This window comes from Caretta caretta, chromosome 5, assembly GCF_965140235.1.
Source record: "Caretta caretta isolate rCarCar2 chromosome 5, rCarCar1.hap1, whole genome shotgun sequence".
In the NCBI taxonomy this organism is placed as follows: Eukaryota; Metazoa; Chordata; order Testudines; family Cheloniidae; genus Caretta; species Caretta caretta.
In genome coordinates this window covers 24,437,396-24,455,857 of record NC_134210.1, presented here as the reverse complement: position 1 = coordinate 24,455,857, position 18,462 = coordinate 24,437,396, and the positions used below count along the sequence as shown (strand labels likewise).

Sequence of the window (18,462 nt, the reverse complement as noted above, 5' to 3'; positions counted from 1 at the left end):
TTAGATGCCTACATTTAGTCATCTACATTTGAAAAATATGTTGAATTCTCTTACAGTAACCTTGCCAGGGTCAGTATCTAGTACAAAGGCAAAACAAACGCACACCAGCGTTGGTGCTAGTATCACAGCAATTCACTAACAATTCCCGATACACACTGTTTATCCAGCATGCCCATATGTGACTGATTTTTCTAAAGTGCCACTCATGCAGCTGCTCCCAGTGAAGCCATGTAAATGTGATGTCAGTAATCTGTTCGTGCTGATTCCAAAACAGTATTGCCAGCGTCATCCACTCATTTGTCAACTTCTCCTATAAGCATTGGGAAGCCTGCTCCATGCAGTTTATAATCCACAAAGAAAAGTGTGTGAAGGCTGGCGGTAGGGGGACATGGTCAAATGTATACAATTGTGAGATACATTTTTCATTTTTTCTAAGTGTAACTATGGGGGAAAAAGTGCCAATTTTCCCCAACTTCCACCCAAGCTATTATTTATTGTCTGGTTTGTGGCAGGCATCACAGCAGAGGTGGGTCTTAAGGTGAAATCTGACGGAAGACATCTGTTCAAGGAGGACATCTTAAGTGTAAGGGCAGGTTTGAAGACATAAATGCTTATATGAGCAGTTGACAAATGAGTGGATGATGCTGATAATATTGTGAAGTGCTTTGATATCTAATGATGAAAAGCACTATGTACAAGTTATGTTTTATTATGAAACATAACTTGTACATAGTGCTTTTCATCACTAGATGTCAAAACACTTCACAATTTTTAATCCTCACAACACCCCTGTGAGGTAGGCAAGTGTTTATGTTGTTATTAAAGTGCATATCACAATGGGCTCTGATCCTTATTGGAACGTCTGGGTGCTACCATAACATAAATATTTATTACTAGTAATAAAAAGGCATTGCTACCATAGATGAATTATTAATACCATCGTGTTGGAGAATAATAATACTGTGTGGAATGGAAAAGGAAAGTAGGCTTTGTTTTTGGTTTTTGGTTGGTTGTTCTGTTTTCAGTTTTAACTTGTCAGACATCAGGTCGCATGTTTCAATCTTACTATAGCAACACAGTTCTTTAATGCTACTGCCCCCACATTTTACCCTTCCACTGACAGTCCAATAAGACATCAGTTCAACCCAGGCTAAATATGTAACAAGATAAATAGACACATCAGGATATGTCTCTTTCTCCATTCAGGACAATACTGTAGCCACGATGACTGGATCATGAGTTCCTTGTTGGAGTAGCAGTAGGAGACACAAGTGAAAGGAGAAGCTTTAAAGGCACAATGTACCACCCAAGCAATGTTAAAATTCAGTTAGTTTTTGTGACCACATCTCAACTAAAGAAGGGATTTTTCATTTTGGCCTTCTGCTGCCAGGCAGACATCCAGGTCTCGTCTTGTGGAAATGGCAGCAGGAAACAAAAGGAAAACACTCCAGGCTGTTTTCCTTTTAAACACTGAGCAGCAGGACATCAATTGTTTTTCCTTCCTGTAGAAAGGCTTTCAGATTACAGTCACATGTATATCTGATTACACACATGTTATGCCATGTAGTGAGGCAAGTAATAAAACAGTGATATTAAACATCAAGGGCTGAACCCTGAGGTGTGTAAAAGTAGCACTTGAGAGACAAGGCGGACTTCATGCAACTCTTTGTCCTTATCCCTTTTGCTGGGGCTGGCTGAGAGCTAGTTTGCTTAGCCATGGAATTTAGCGAAGCTTGAAGGGCTGCTTGGAATTATGCCAATTTGTTATGGCCCTCAAAGCACTGCTCTGCCAGATGAGGGATTGTTGGAGCACAGAACCTTCTGGTAATCTTTGCCAACCTTTGGTACACCACTTACATTGGGTGGCATAGAGCCAACCAAGGATTCCACTAGTGTGGGAGAACTCTTAGATGCCTGTCCTAGGTAGTTTTAAGTCCCACTTTGCACTGGCCAAGTACTGCAAAGGGAAGCAAGAGTGTGCCAGGAGCTGAACATAATTACTAGTGTATTGTGTGGTGGGTTTTTTAAATTTTTTAATAACCTGGGCCTGACCTCAAAATTTCCTGCCACAATCAATGGTGGGCACAAAATTTTGGGCACAAAATTTCAGGCACGAAATTAAGTTATTTTAGAAAATTTGGCTTTTATCTGTTTTTTTTTGATCGAAAACATGAGGACAGCAGCTAAAAGACAGGATGAAGGATTTAGAAATAAAAGTGATTAATGACAAAAATAAAAGGAAGTGCTCTGATACTCTCTGGGGAAAGTAAAACATGGCCTGGGAACTACTAATTTAAAGTTGGTCTAATATATTGCACTGTCTTGGAACGTCTGTTATCAAGCTTTTTGGTGCAAACACTTCCTCTTATTCTGGTGAATATGGCATGCTGCATGCATGTAAACTTATGCCACCAACTGAGCTAACTTGGAGTGCAGCAGTTGTAACATGACAGCCTAGTGGCAGCTATAAAGGAAGTTGTACCTTTAATAGCTGAAATGTCCAAAGCCATCATGAAGATATCAGTCTGGCAGAATTTGGGTGGGGCATAGGAAGAGGAGACTAAAATGAAGGTTTTATTTAATGAGAGACAGAAGATTGACCACTTTGGAATAACTATCTGGAGCTATGAACTGCATTTTCAGTGACGGGGGAAACTGGAATGTGGGCTCCTAGTATGATAACTGAGAAGGCACAGGGACTCCATTAGTGTTACAATAGCTGACAGTGATGTCTGATTTTGAACCACTGATTAAAAAGCAGGAGTTGAATACATCCTTTCTGGGCAGCAGCAACTGAAACAGCAAAACAAGAAACGTGTTCCCGGTAGAATCATAGAATATTAAGGTTGGAAGGGACCTCAGGAAGTCATCTAGTCCAATCCCCTGCTCAAAGCAGGACCAACAACAACTAAATCATCCCAGCCAAGGCTTTGTCAAGCCGGGCCTTAAATCTGCTGGCAATGCTCCTACTAATACTGCCCAATAAGCCGTTGGCCTTCTTGGCAACTAGGGCACACTGCTGACTCATATCCAGCTTCTCATCCACTGTAATCCCCAGGTCCTTTTCTGCAGAACTGCTGCTTAGCCACTCAATTTACAATGAATAGCAATTAGGGCTGCTTGGAAATATTTGGATGGAATGTCAGAAAATGCTGATTCCTCAAAAATGAAACATTTTGTGAAATGTGCAGCTTTTGACAAAAGTTGGTTTCAAAAGAAATATGAATGTTTCAATAAACTTTTCAGAGAGGAACATTTCCATTTTCCTCTTTGAAATAAATGTTCATTTTAATGTTTAAAATAAATTATATTCTATTATGAATTTTTTGAAAGTCAAAATTGGAATGAAATGTTTTCTTTTTATAAAACAAAACATTCCAATTAACCTGAAATTATAAATTAAAAAAAAATATCGTGTAGCAGGAAATCTCAAATTTTTTTGCTTCAGTTTTGAACAGTAAATAAAACTTTGGAACACATGGCATTGCCTGCAAAATGTAAAATCTGGTCCCAGCCTGGTAAGCTTGGTAACTTTGATTTGGCTAACCTTGAACAGATAGTTAGTTATTCAAGGTGCCTAGAATGCAATAAATATGTCCTCTGATAGACTTAGGTGCATGGTCCAACTTTATCTATTGAAGGTGTGCTAAATATGAAGTACTGAGCGTCCTCCACTCCCTTTGCTTCCAGTTGTAGTCGTAAGTTCTCAGCACCTCAGAGGATAAGGGCAATACTGGGCTTATTGTGGTATCTAAGCTCTTCCTACACCTTATTAGCACTACCTTTGACAGAACAACTATAATGCAGGGAGGCAAGAGTGGGGTCGTGAGCTACCCACTGCATTTGCGTATCTCTCTGCAACACATTGCACTGCTCATAAACTTAAGCCTGGCACTCTGAATGCTAAGGTATTTTTGTGTTAAAAGGCCTTAAATAGCAGTGAAGAGAATTTTTGCTTTTTTAAAAAAAAATTTAATCTTCTCCAAAGAGAGAAAGAGAAGCCAAGGTTACTGCAGAACTTCTTGACACAAACCTTGTTTTGCACAGGTTAGTCATTTAATGTCAAGGTATCACAGACATAGTTTAATATACTTGTTTGCCATGTTGGTGTAACCATGTTGGTCCCATGATACTAGAGAGACAAGGTGAGTGAGGTAATATCTTTTATGGGACCAACTTCTGTTGGTGAAAGACAAGCTTTTGAGCTACCCCCGAGCTCTTCCTCAGGTCTGGGAAAAGTACTCCATATCACAGCTAAATACAAGGTGCACCAGATTGTTTAGCATAAGTAGTTAACACGTATTCTGAGACCTTCAAACAGCCCCCCAGCCTTGCCAAGCTCATCATCAGAAACAGGATCCCCACAGACCAGTACCCAGTAACTCAAAGTGGCACTAGATGCTGCCGTAACAGATTCAAAACCTGCAAACACTGCTTCTGTGATCAATACCCTTCACCGCACGCCTTTCAAGATCCATGGGTCACAACATGTGGTGTACCCCACCCAATACGCTAAATGCCCCAATAACAATTATGTGGGTAAAACGAGACAAACACTGTGCTCTTGAATGAACTCTCACAGAAAATGGATAAAAGACAAAAACACCCTAACATCCGGGGGCAAACACTTTTCACAAATTCATAACTTTGCTAGACACTAAAAATCATGGTTTTAAGAAACACACTGGATTTATGGCTTATTGAAACAATCTGTAACACACTTATGCCTTTTTGTCCTGTGACTGCAGAGGTGTTAACTGGCCACTTCATCTTAAAAGGTCTCTTACAATGTGTGTTAACTACTTATGCTAAACAATCTGTTCCACCTTGTATTTAGCTGTGATATGGAATACCTTTCCCAGACTTGAAGAAGAGCTCTGTGTTGTTCAAAAACTTCTCTCTTTCACCAACAGAAGTTGGTCCAATAAAAGATACTACCTCACCCACCTTGTCTGTCTAAGGGCATGTCTACATTAAAAAAGTCAACCTATGTTGGGTCTACTTACAACCACCGCTGTAATTACTGCGGTGATTCATGTCCACACTACCCTCCTTTTATCGATGGTGCGTGTCCTCACCAGAAGCGCTTCCATTGACTGAAGAGGGGCAGTGGATGGGGCTGAGAACCTGAGCTTTCAGTTCCACACCCAGCTCCCCACTGGGCGCCAGGCTGTCCCCCGGGCTCTCAGCTCCCCTCTCCCCACTGCAAGCTGGGCTCCTGGCTGCAAATGCCATGCCTGGAGTCCAGGTGGCGCCTGGGCAGTTGGTGGGGAGCTGGAAACCTCTGGGCAGTAGCCTGGCTGGAAGTGGGGAGTAGGCAGGTACAGCCTAGCTTCGAGCGGGCAGCCCAGGTAGCAGCTGGAGACCCCCACCCAACCCAGGGACAGCTGGGCTTTGTCAATTTCAGGGCTCCAGCATGGAGTCCTGAAATTGACAAGAATGACAGCCAACAGCCCATGTAAGTAATGCAGTGCCTACACAGACACTGTGTTACCTTAACAACACTGACATAAGCCTTATGCCTCTTGTGGAGGTGGAGTAATTATGTCAGTGTAGTAGGGCACTTACATTGGTGGGAGCAAGACTGTAGTGTGTACAGTGACATAATTAGGTCGATGTAAGCTGCCTTACGTCAATCTAACTCAGTAGTGTGGACCAAGCCTAATAGTCTAACATAATTATTCAATCTGGGACTTTCCACTGCCACGGCATAACTACTGCAAATACTGTAATGGCTCTTTTAATAGTTGGTGCCTGGAGGAAAGGTGTTTCTAGACATTAAGGGCCAGAGGAAAATTTGAGGGAAAGTCCCTCTCCGTCTAGATTAATTTGACAGATGGATCATCTTATCAGGAAGCTGTAGATTATAAAGCCTCAGATGGAGTATTGTGTCCAGTTCTAGGCGCCACATTTCAGGAAAGATGTGGACAAATTGGAGAAAGTCCAGAGAAGAGCAACAAAAATGATTAAAGGTCCAGAAAACATGACCTATGACGGATGATTGAAAAAACTGGGTTTGTTTACCCTGGAGAAGAGAAGACTGAGGGGGGACATAACAGTTTTCAAGGTTGTTGAAAGGTTGTTACAAGGAGGAGAGTGAAAAATTGTTCTCGCTAATCTGAGGATAGGACAAATAGCAATGGGCTTAAATTGCAGCAAGGAAGATTTAGGTTGGACATTAGGAAAAACTTCCTAACTGTCAGGGTGGTTAAGCACTGGAATAAATTGCCTAGGGAGTTTGTGAAATCTCCATCATAGGAGGTTTTTAAGAACAGGTTAGATAAACACCTGGCAGCAATGGTCTAGTTATTACATAGTCCTGCCTTAGTGCAGGGACTTGGCTAGATGACCTAATGAGATCTCTCTAGTCCTACACATCTATGATTCTCTGATTATCTGATGGTAGCTAGTGCTAGATCGAAATAAAAATAAAAAACAGAACAAAAGGGAACACAATATCCCTATAACAGGGTGGCTTGCCTCTGGACTGGAGAGCCTGGGGCTAAGCCAACCCTGATTACAGACTAAGCCCTACTTGAGCAGGATCAAGCAATTCCCCATAAAGAGGAGAAGCTGACTGCAGTAATGGGAACAAGAGCCAGGCCTGAATGGTGATAAGGACCAACTGGGGAAAGGGCTGGAGGGAGAGACAGGCTGTAAGATGAGAGAGTAAGGAAAGCTCTCAAGGCCTGGGTGAGACCCTGATGAAAGAGGGAAGAGACTGGGAAAATATCTCCATGCAAGGAGGCCTGAGAGGAACCCTGATTAAGCAAGGAAGAGACAGAGATCCGGAGGAGTATTTAAAGGTTGCGTGGGAAGTGGCCCTGGGGAAAACTGCAGCACAGGTAGAGGAGCAGAACTAGTTGTTCAGTACAAGGCCCAGGACTGGAACCCAGAGTAGGGGCTGGGACTGGGTACTCCTGCTGGCCCCCAAGAAGGGGGTGTACAAGCCCACTGCAAGAGTTATTGAGCCCAGCAAGGGGACAACAGGTTGTGGAAGAGCCCCCAGAGAGGGGAAAGGATTTTTGTTTGTATTAAAGATATTCTGGGGACTCTTAGTTTGGAAACTGTGACCCCAGAAAACGTGGACTTAAGATGGTGACCTGGCTGCCCAGCTGAGTTTCTGACAGAAAAATCGCCACAGCAGCAGAGTGACTGTCAGCAGGGGGCACTCGCTCTTCAAGGGAGCTGCTATACCACACCTGGCCATGAGGGGGCACTTAGCGATGAGTGAACTCGGTTACAATCTCATACAGCAAGATAGTGTTAGAGAAGTTAGCTAGTACCACAACTGAAAGGGTGTTTTACATGAGTAGAACAATGAGAGAAAATAACACATCAACATTACAATAATCCATTTTAATGTGTGGGTGGGGCCTGGCCGAAGGCCTCCAGCTACCTTAACAAAAATAATTTAAAACCATTACTATCATCAAAGCATGTTGGCGGCAGGTTTACTTTCTGTAACTTTAGCCCATCTTCTTGAATTACAATCAGCATTTCAGGGCCTCCTGGTGGTTGAGCTTCTAGAAAGTGACAGACTATGTGGCACAGAGCCTGAGCACAGTTTCATGATGCTGAGTCACACAAGGGTAGGAAGGAGGAGCCCCAAGAATTAACCCTGTAAGGCATAATATCTTCTGAGCTCTGGGGAGGAACACGGTGTGAAGTGACTCTTGCTACACTTTTTTAAATGGCGCGGCAAGCGCTTCTTCCAGCACATTCATCCCAGTAGGCAGGCAGTGAAGGTGACTCTGATCAGAAATTAGCCTCTCTCCTCTGTCCCTTGCACACAAAAACACACCAGGAGCCGTTTTATTGCTAGGAGGGGGAATGGCACCCTATATACTCTCTTCCTCCTATGGGGAAGGCATAATGTAGCCCTTCATTTCTGAAGAATTTGAATAGAAAACAAATTGTTGCAACTTTTCTCTCTTGCCTCCTTTGGCAACCCAGTGTTGGAATTTCATGACGTGAAATGACTAATCATTTTTCAAGGGGCCCTCTTAAACAGAGTGTACAAACTCTGAGGAGTGAAAGGACAGTGCTACTGCAGATGCTCAGATACCACAGGGATGAGCACTAGGCAGGTAGGCCAGACAGAAATGAGTGCTCTTGAGCATGGCACTGTCTATTTGTGCTTACCCATGGAAGCTATTGGTATGGAAAACTCCCTTTATATTAATCTAGCTGATAGTATTTTAATGAACAATTAAGGTTTAGCTTTTCAAGATACAGAATAAGTTTCAACATTGGGCAAAATGCCTCCACTATGTCAAGTAAAATTGATCTTGGTTTAGTTATGTCCGGGATGAATTTGGCCTGTTAATCAGATTTTTTAATCCTTACAAAATTTTATTTGCTGTCTGAAAATCTGTCTTGAACAGAACCATGTTACAATAGTAGTTCTCTTTATATTTCCAGGCAAAACCACATTAAGATTGAGAGTACATATCAGCAATATAGAGTGAACTATATTACTGGTATGTTGTAGTAATTCCCAAACAAACATTATTAACCAAGGACATTCAGAGTTAAGGTTAGTCTTTAAAGAAATCCAAGCACATTAAGCTATGGCAATGCATGGTTCGGGCAGCATTGAGAGCGTTTTAAGTGCCCTAAGTTGACATGCCCGTTGAAATTGGCTGCCATCTCCCAATGTTCTCATTGGGATTGAGAAAACAAGTTGCCCTCAGCTAAGATGCCCTCTTTCAAAATAACCCCTAGAGCTGTCCGGAAAAAAATCTTTCCCTCTCATTTTTTTTTTTAAATGAAAAAGCTTTCATCCCGAATCAGGCTGAAAGGTGAGTAATTCACAGGTTTTCACAGGAGGGGAAGAATGTAAAAAAAGTTCAACTTCAGGAGACCAGAAATGGAAATGTTCTGCATGCTACCAGACTCCCCAAAATTCATTTTGTGCCCAGAGGGGAAGTGCTGTACAGTAATTTTGGGGAGGATACACACTGTATTCTTCATACATAAAGAGGTTGAATCCTTTTTTTACGTGCCACCAGCCCTTCTATAATGATTACATCTGACTGTGGTAGCGAAGCACTATTGATATGTTTTAACATTTGTTAAAATGACTTGTGATAATGGTACGTAAAATTCAGTTCTTTTTTAAATCTCTGGTAATAACAAATATCTTAAATTCCCTGTGCCACAGTTAAGGTGGCAGGCTCTGCATCTTCAGAAGTAATTGTCTATACAAAATAAAAGTTTAAAGTTAAATGTTACATTAAGTCACAGTTCCTGAGATAACTATACCTTTGACCCCTTTGTGGCCTCTGGATGGGCACCACACTAAGGTCTCAGGTCTCTAGCTATTTCCTTTTCTCAGAACAGGAGTTTGCAATCCAGTCCCTCCAGACAGGGGATTTGGGATTCAGACACCCACAATTCATTGTGATTATTCAGCAGGTCTGACCAGCTTCAGGTTCACCACTGTTAACCATTGACAGGATTAACCAGTGACCAGCCAGCTTTCATAAAGCAAAGTACGATTTATTCAGAATAAAAAAAGTTACAGAGAAAACCTATCTTAGAAAACAATAAACTATTTATATGCAATTCTAACATATCATGCAGTCACTCATCTTCCACATGGGGTTAAAGTACTGCAGGTTCTTTCCTCAGGATCTCTGTCTTGGTCCCAGTTTCACATCAATTTTTGAACCTACTGTGAGTGTCCTGTCTCCCAGATCATGATTGTCTCTTTATAGAGTTTCCAGTTCTTTGTCTGCAAGACTTCTTGAACCAGATCAAACTACTCTGTGCTATTTCCCACAGAGGGTGAACATTCCACAGACTTGTTACCCCTAATGGCTTTAGTTCCTGCAGGAAATATCCTTTAGTTCATCTGTTGAGCCAGGCTACAATCACTAGCCAACCTATACATTTACACATAACACTTATAAATTTGATACAGTAGCATTTGAATACTCTATGGGTCCTTAGCATCTGTCATATCTTAATATAGGTCTTTGAATAGTCCATGTTTCCAAAGCATTGCATCCTTCGTATCTTACATTCTGGCTTTTCTTTAGTACTAAATTCTTTCCTCTGTTTCTGAGATAGTCTATTTAAATATATTTTAGGATCCTTTTCTTATGGCCATTAGAGGCGCATAGGGTCAGATTTTCTCCTGCATCCAAGTTCTGCTCAGTGCAAGAGAAAGAAGTTCCAGCTCTTTGAACCTGTGAGCTGCCCTGCACTACGCCAAAGCTGATCTAAAGCAAACTGGATTGTTCTACCTTCTGTCACTGGAATATGGTCCTAAGGGACCATATATGGATGGATGATTGGCTGGGCATAATTCCACCATACCTCACCTCCAGGCCCTCTGACATGCTCCTCTGTGTTGGGGAGGTGCAGAGGCTGGCTTCACTGGTGTAAAGCTTTATGCCAGCAGAGAATTCCTCTCCATTAGCAGGTTTCAGAGTAGCAGCCGTGTTAGTCTGTATCCGCAAAAAGAAAAGGAGGACTTGTGGCACCTTAGAGACTAACCAATTTATTTGAGCATAAGCTTTCATGAGCTACAGCTCACTTCATTGGATGCATGCAGTGGAAAATACAGTGGGGAGATTTACCATACACACTGAAACAAGAGTGATCAGGTAAGGTGAGCTATTCTCCATTAGCAGATTTCTCTGCTGGGCAGCTATAGCCAGAATCCAGTCACTTCATACCACCTGAGTGGTACAAAGAATCTGAAGCAGAAACCAGCATCTGACCTATTCTTTCTAGAGGTGTTCTGTGGCCATGCTTGCATAAACTCAGCATTTTCTACAACTGAATCCCCAAAATATGCATTAAACTGCCATTGGGTACCAATGTTCGTACAAGTTCCAAGCATTCATTATAATGAGTGTGTCTTTCAAGTCTGTCAAAAAATGTTCATGTTAGTGATATACTTGCAAAGGTTAGTAGATAAAAATTAGGCCACTAACACTGCTACTTTTTAGACCAATGGGCAAAACACTTGCTTGGGAAATCTGGGATATCTGTATGCCATACAAAAGTAGAGAAGAATCCAGGACATGCTGGACAATGAAGGTCAATTGAGAGGTGTGTTTCTGTTAAAATAATGACTTCTTGTAACCATTGCATGGTTCATAGCATGTACAGTGCAAATAATGGCTGTCACTCTTGTCCACTGTGCATGATTTTATACTTAAATAAGATGTGACAGTCTCTGGTATTAAGTGTGTGCACATAAAATATGTTGTATTCAGTGAAATCAGTTCATGTCCCCTTCTGAAGCAGCTGATTAGAAGCTGACACCGGAGTCAGTGATACATTAGGTCTGGAGCAATTCATTATAGATAGAATATTTATTTTGAAAATGTCTTTCCTTTTAGACTGTTGGCTGTGATTATGAGATAAATTCCAATGCAACTGAAGATCAATGTGGAGTTTGCCTAGGAGATGGATCTGCTTGTCAGACGGTGAAGATGATGTTCAATCAGAGTGAAGGATTAGGTAAAGAGGGGCTTTTTTTTCTTCTTTTCTTGCTGAGACTGTTTCTGCAAATAATGAGGCTTGAAAAATTCTTCTCATTTCAAGTTGGTGAGTAATCTGAATGGCAAATTACCAGTGGAGACTCCTCACTGAAGGCTTTGCGTAGTCTGTTTTGAATCAAAGACGATTCTTTAGCCTGTACTGTGAAATGGCTTTGAGTGCACCTTGACCAATTAAATACCAGTTTTGCCTCCTGGATGTTGGATGTCAACAGCCTCCACTGCAAATTACCCAGATAATAAATAGCCAGCAAGCTCATTTGCAAAAGGTATTGTGATACAGCATGGCCAGAGGGCATCAGGAAGGTGATAGAGGGGAGATATGTAAGCCCCAGGATGATGAGAGCCTTATTCCCTGTAGAAGGAAGAGAGGTTGCTATAAATTAATTAGAGCACCTGAAGCCAATTAGAGCACATGAAGCTAGTCACCTGATAAAACCCCCCGCTTCAATCAGACAGTTGGAGGGGTTGAAGCAGAGTGGTTTGGTGTTGGAGCAGAGAGCAGTTTGGAGGGAAGCAGAGGAGAGTTTGAAGAAGTGCTGTGGCAGGCCAGAAGACCAAGACCCTAGGTAAAGGAAAACCCGGCTTCTGCAGAGCAGAGGTTCTTCACAGACACAAGGGGTTGGGAGAAACCTGGCCCAAGCAGAGAGAGGGCAGGAAGCCCCACAAGCTGAAGGGCTGAAGAGGGAAGTAGCTCAGGGGAAGGAATCACTAGTTCAAGTGGTTTGCTGCTATCCCTAGGGCCCCTGGGCTGGGACCCAGAGTAGAGGGTGGGCCCGGGTTCCTCCCTCTCCACTCCCCTTTTCTGGGATACTAGTGGGACAGTTAATACCCCAGAGTTTCTCGGGGGTGAGAAATGGTGCCCTGAATGCCCCCCACAAGAAGAGAAAGCGCAGGACCCCTCATAGTAGTGCCGGCAATTTGCCACACGTGGTGTCGGGGTGGGATTGCCGTGCTGTGCACTTAAACCAGGGTTAGCCAAAACCATCCCATCCCTAAGATGGACCGTGTGGTCCAGGCCCTAATACAAGCCACTGCGGCCCAGCAGAAGGCTACCTGGGTCCAAGCAACCACCCAACAGGAGGCAACTCGGATACAGCAGGAGACTAATCATCTGTTGATGAGTCAGGCTGCCCAGGACCGAGCCCTGCTGCAGGAGCTGGTGAACCAGATGAAGGCCCTTATGGAGCTGAATCGCAACTGCAATGGGACCCGGACCATATGGACCAGCCACTGCCTACAGAAAATGACATGGGAGGATGATGTGGAGGCATACCTCCAGGCTTTTGAAAGAGCAGCCTGCGGGAGGCCTGGCCCCAAGATCAGTGGTCTGGTATCCTTGCCCCGTTCCTGTGTGGGAAGGCCCAGAAGGTCTACTACGATATGGCCGCGGAGACTACAGCAGATTACCCCCAGACTGGACAAATTGCTGCGACTCCATGCCAAGTATGCCACCGCCTATTTAGAAGACATAGTCATCCATAACCCTGACTGGGAAATGCACCTAGGAAAAGTAGAAGCGGTGCTAGACACCCTGCGGAAGGCCGGCCTCACTGCCAACCCTCCCAAGTGCATGATAGGGCTAGCTGAGGCCAGATACCTCGGGCATGTAGTAGGGAGAGGCTTGGTGAAACCCCAATGGAACAAAGTGGAGGCAATACAGGGTTGGCCTCCACCATTCTGCAAAAAAGCGGGTCAGAGCATTTCTAGGGATAGTAGGGTACTATCGGAGATTCATCCCTCATTTTGCCACAAGAGCAGGGCCCTTGACTGACCAGATAAAAGCCCAGGGCCCCAAGGTAGTAAAGTGGACTGATGCGGCAGAAGGAGCATTCGCAGATTTAAGGACAGCCCTTTGCTGTCATCCAGTAATCATAGCCCCAGACTTTGAGAAGGAATTCGTCCTACAAACAGATGCCTCGGAGGTAGGGCTAGGAGCCGTCCTTTCAAAGATGGTAGAGAAGGAGGAACACCCGATCCTGTACCTCAGCTGGAAACTCCTCCCCAGGGAACAAAAGTATGCCATCCATTGAAAAGGAATGTCTGGCAGTAAAATGGGCCATGGAGACTCTCCACTACTACCTACTGGGGTGACGGTTTACCCTCGTGACAGACCATTCCCCGCTCCAGTGGATGCACAGAAACAAGGAGAAGAACGCAAGAGTGACTAGGCGGTTCCTATCCCTGCAACCCTTCCATTTCCGGGTACAGCATAGAGCCGGAAGCCAACACGGCAACACTGATGGCCTGTCACGACAGCACTGCCTCTGGTCTCAAGTAGCCCAACCCCATGGCATTGAGCGTGGGTTGCGGGGGGAGAATATGTGATACAGCATGGCCCAGAGGTCAGCAGGAGGGTGATAGAGGGGAGATATGCAAGCCCCAGGATGATGAGAGCCTTATTCCCCGTAGAGGGAAGAGAGGTTGCTATAGATTAATTAGAGCACCTGAAGCCAGTCACCTGATAAAAAAAAAACCCAGCTTCAATCAGACAGTTGGAGGAGTTGAAGCAGAGTGGTTTGGTGTTAGAGCAGAGAGCAGTTTGAAGGAGAGCAGTTTGGAGGGAAGCGGAGGAGAGTTTGAAGAAGTGCTATGGCGAGCCAGAAGACCAAGGCCCTAGATAAAGGGAAACTTGGGGATTCATTCCCTGGGTGGCCATAGATCCAGGTACATCAGTTTTATCTGCCCATTTGCAGCCCATTTCCCCATGTAGGTAGCAGGAAGGGGTGTGGCTGGGTTGATCTCTGGATAATGTAATGGTCCATAGAGGATGCCTGAGCTGTTCCCTGGATGTTCTATGTTATTCTCATTCATCTCAGAGAGTGCTAGTTCAGATACCCTGTGCCAGCAGTGAACTATTTCACTGCTCACCAGGTGCATGTAAAAAAGGAGAGGGACGATTATTTTATGAAGATCTGCTCAATTTGGTACCATGAGCAAGCGGGCTTGAAAGAAAGCACCACTTTTCCCCTGCTCCCAGTGAAGGAGGAGCGAAACCCAAAGAACCTAGCAGTACCCAGTGGGAAATCAGGAGATAATTCAGCTGGTCAAAAGAAAATGAATGTAATACAAAGATCAGAATGCAAAAATACATTATCAAGCTGTCCCAGTATACTTTAAAACCAAGTTTTTGAGCTACACTGGAAGGGTCATCCCAAATAATTGTATCTGTTGAGTTGTTGCTTAACAGATTTTTGTTAAATTTTTATTTTTAACACTAATTTTAACAAACATTATTCTAAAGAAGCTTGAATCCAAACTTACTGTGTGGCACTTCCATACTTCACAGAGGTGTTGCGAGGATAAATACATTAGAGACTGAAGTGCTCCGATACCATGGTAATGGGTGTCAGATAAGCACCTAAGATAGATATTAAAGATTGCTCAGTATGGCTTAGAGCCAAATCCTGCTTGCCTAACTCACATGAGTAGACCTGCTGAGGCCATTAAGACTATTTGTGTGAGTAAGGCAAGCAGAATTTAATTCTAAATCCTGGTCTACACTAGGAAGTTTTACTGGTAAAATTTGCCTTATTTCAGCACATGACCACACTCAATTTTGAGTACTGTCAGTAAAAACTGGACTTTCTGTTGTTGGCTGAAAACAAACCTCTCTACTTGGCCCCCATCGCTGCAGTATCTGAGTGTATGTCTTTTATGGATTTACCCTCACAACACCTCTGTGAGGCAGGAAAGTGTTGTTGCCCCTATTTGACAGAGGGAGAACGAAGGGACAGAGATGCTAAGTGACTTTCACAAGGTCACACAAGAAGTTCGTGGTACAACAGGGACTTGAATCCAGATCTCACAAGTCTCAGGCTAGTGCCCAAAGCACTGTATCCCTTCTCTCATACACTGATGACAGCTGATAACATTCCCTGCAACTTTCAAAAATCCTTCCCCATAGGAGGCATCATGACGTAATGCAACTGCCACAGATTTTCTCCGCTGACGTATACCCATGTCCCAGTATATGTGGTAGATGTTGCCACCTATTCCGTCCTCAGTGGAGTTCCTCTAGATTTATCTGATGTACTTCAGAGAAGAATGAATCTCAATATGTCTTCTAATAGCCGAAATAATAAGCATATTCCTGTCCTCTAATTGATTCTTGCAACCTAGGAAAACTTTGCATTGAAAGGCACTGTTAACTAGATTTAAAAAGAGACACTGAAACTTAAACCGTATGATAGTATGCTCATCTTACATATTTGCAAGTGTGGCTGATGTTTGTATTTTAAAAAGATAAGTAATGCATAATCACTTTCTGTTGTAACAATAATCATTTAAATGAATCTGTCTTGTCTCCATAGGCTATGTTGACATTGAACTGATTCCAAAAGGAGCAAGGGACATAAGAGTAGTAGAAGTGGCAGAAGCAGGAAATTTCCTCGCAGTGCGGAGCGAAGACCCAGAAAAGTATTACCTAAATGGGGGATTTATTATTCAGTGGAATGGAGCATACAAAGTGGCAGGAACAACATTTCAATATGAGAGAAAAGGAGATCTCGAAAATCTGACAGCATCTGGACCCACCAATGAGTCAGTGTGGATACAGGTACAGTAAAGGATCAGCAGCAGAAGCTGATAACTGGCTGGAAGCAGAATGATCTGGAGCTTTGAAAACAAGGCAGGAAAAAATAACTCTACTTTTATAACTCACTCCATTAATTTTCCAACAAAAATTCCTTCATTATCTTGGTTTGGCATTGAATGTAGTCATATGACTGAAGGCCTTGATTCAATAGTTACTTAAGCACATGCCTACCGTTAAGAACATGAGTACTCCCATTTACTCTACTTAAAATTAGCTATGTGCTTGAGTACCTTGATGAACTGGGGCCAAAAATCCAGAGAGGGAAAGACCTATTTAATCATTCAATCCCCGCTACCTAAAAGTGCTCCTACGATATATGTTCTGTTGATTTATCCAGTCTAGCTTTAAATATATCAAACTAATATTTACCTTGGGGAAGGTACTTGTATTCCCTTTTGCTGTCTGTCTCTCTGAATGTATCCATCCTGCTCTTTTTTTCCTGTTTACTTAGTATGCCATAGATATATATTAAACATAAGACCATAGAAAAACGGGAGGAAGGAATGGAACCTACTTGTGCACGACTCCCACATCTTGAATTTATGGGAAGGATGTATCCAAGTGATTTTAATGGATGATCCATGTTCAGTGCACAGAGAGGGGACTTAGAGCAGGGAAATAAGATTTCTGTCAGTGTTCAATGTTGCCTGGTTAGGTAGGAGTAAACCATTTTATGGAATTGTTTCAGTATTTTATCCCCTAAAGATTAACTCCTTCCCCGCCTCTGTTATCTGCCAAAAGTAAATGAACAATTTATTTGACTTGCTTACTGCCTGTTTCTGCTAAGAATTTTCCTCTTTATTTAAGGAGACATGTTAAAAAACAATGTTAAAGAAATGTTTTGATAAATATGCTGCTATCTGCTGAGCTACTAGAAGGAACAGCTGCCATATGGTTGGGACACTATCATTTATAAAATTTGCATATAAATATAGGTGTTAATAAAATGTCCATTTTCAATTATCTCAGTTTGGTTATTTTGCATAGCCTTGTCTTTTAGTTGATAGGATACCATATACTCTGACCCAAATTTTCACAAGTATGCTTGCAAAAGTATTTGCTTGCTTTCGTGCACCCCACATTTAAATGCACCTACTCCCTCCCCATACCTGTACACAAGTGAGGGTTTGATATATACATTTCTCAAGGGCAGGCATCCTTCAAGAGTCATATGTTCCCAGGTTGGGTGCCTGTAAATATCTGCAGACACTTTGAACTCTACTCTTGAAGATGTGGGCCAGGGTGTTATAATCACAGCCAGTACATAATTTAATCACATCTATTTTTTTTTTAGCTACTCTTTCAGGAAAATAACCCGGGAATAAAGTATGAATATACTATACGTAAAGAAGGAAGCCTTGAGAATGAAGTAGGGGACCCAGAATATTTTTGGCAATATGGAGGCTGGACAGATTGCAGTGTGACATGTGGAAGAGGTTAAAAAACATGCTTTTTTTCTATCATCCTTTTCATTCTCTGACATCTGATTTACTCTGTTTATTATAGATTAATAGATTATGAAGGGACCACTGTGATTATCTAGTCTGACCTCTTGCACAGCTAGGTTTGGCAGAATTTGACTTATTTTTTAAAATAATTTGACAGATAATATTGATGTGTTTAAGAATCCCCTCCCCCCATTTGTATAGAGTTAATTTTCACAGTTGTGGGAAATTACTGGTTGGGGGTGGGAGTGTCGCACAATAGGTATATAATGACGATATACTTGAGATTCAAAAAGTTAAAGATTTATAAACTGGCTGTTTTAACAGAGCTGTAAATATGTTTTATGCAGTATTCATTGCATGTTTTATATACATTCAGATGGGACTGTAATAAGTTCACAAGTAGCATTTTCTTACTTTTTTATCTATAGATTTCAGTTATCATCAATGGAAATATTTTTTCATAGGTTTTTGTTTGTATGGTGAAATCAATGTTTACTGATACATTTCTAATCTTTCCAAGCCTATGTGTAACACAGGCCATAGAACTGCCCTGAATTAATTCCTGTTGAACTAGAACATGTCTAAATCTAATGTTGATTTTAAAAATTGCCAGTGATGGAGAATCCACCATAACCCTTCGTTAAAATTGCTTAGGGGGGCAGCAAATGGGTTTTTATAACATCTAGCCTGAATTTCATCCTCTTCTAAAAACCAGGCTGAAAAAATGAGTTTAACAGTGAGGGTAATCAGTGTTGCACCTTATTTCCAATCTGAATTTCTTTAGCTTCAACTTCCAGCCATTCAGTCTTGTTAGTCCTATGTCTGCTAGTCTGAAGAGCCCATTATCAAATTTTTGTTCCCAGTGTAGATATTTAGAAACTGTGATCCAGTCACCCCT

General features: G+C 42.4%; 1 protein-coding gene and 1 long non-coding RNA gene across 5 annotated transcripts in view; one reads left to right on the top strand and one right to left on the bottom strand.

Annotated features, from left to right (window-relative positions):
* Positions 1–18,462, top strand: part of ADAMTS12 (ADAM metallopeptidase with thrombospondin type 1 motif 12) — a 317,885-nt gene that overhangs the window by 226,090 nt on the left and 73,333 nt on the right. For all 4 annotated transcript variants that reach the window (XM_048850633.2, XM_075128412.1, XM_048850632.2 and 1 more), the window contains 3 exons: positions 11,361–11,481; positions 15,833–16,077; positions 17,411–17,552. In XM_048850633.2, coding sequence (XP_048706590.2) covers positions 11,361–11,481; positions 15,833–16,077; positions 17,411–17,552 — 508 coding nt within the window. The remainder of the gene's footprint in view (positions 1–11,360; positions 11,482–15,832; positions 16,078–17,410; positions 17,553–18,462) is intronic.
* LOC125636863 (uncharacterized) overlaps positions 1–18,462 on the bottom strand; it is an 81,300-nt gene that overhangs the window by 53,862 nt on the left and 8,976 nt on the right. The gene's annotated exons all lie outside the window — the stretch shown is intronic.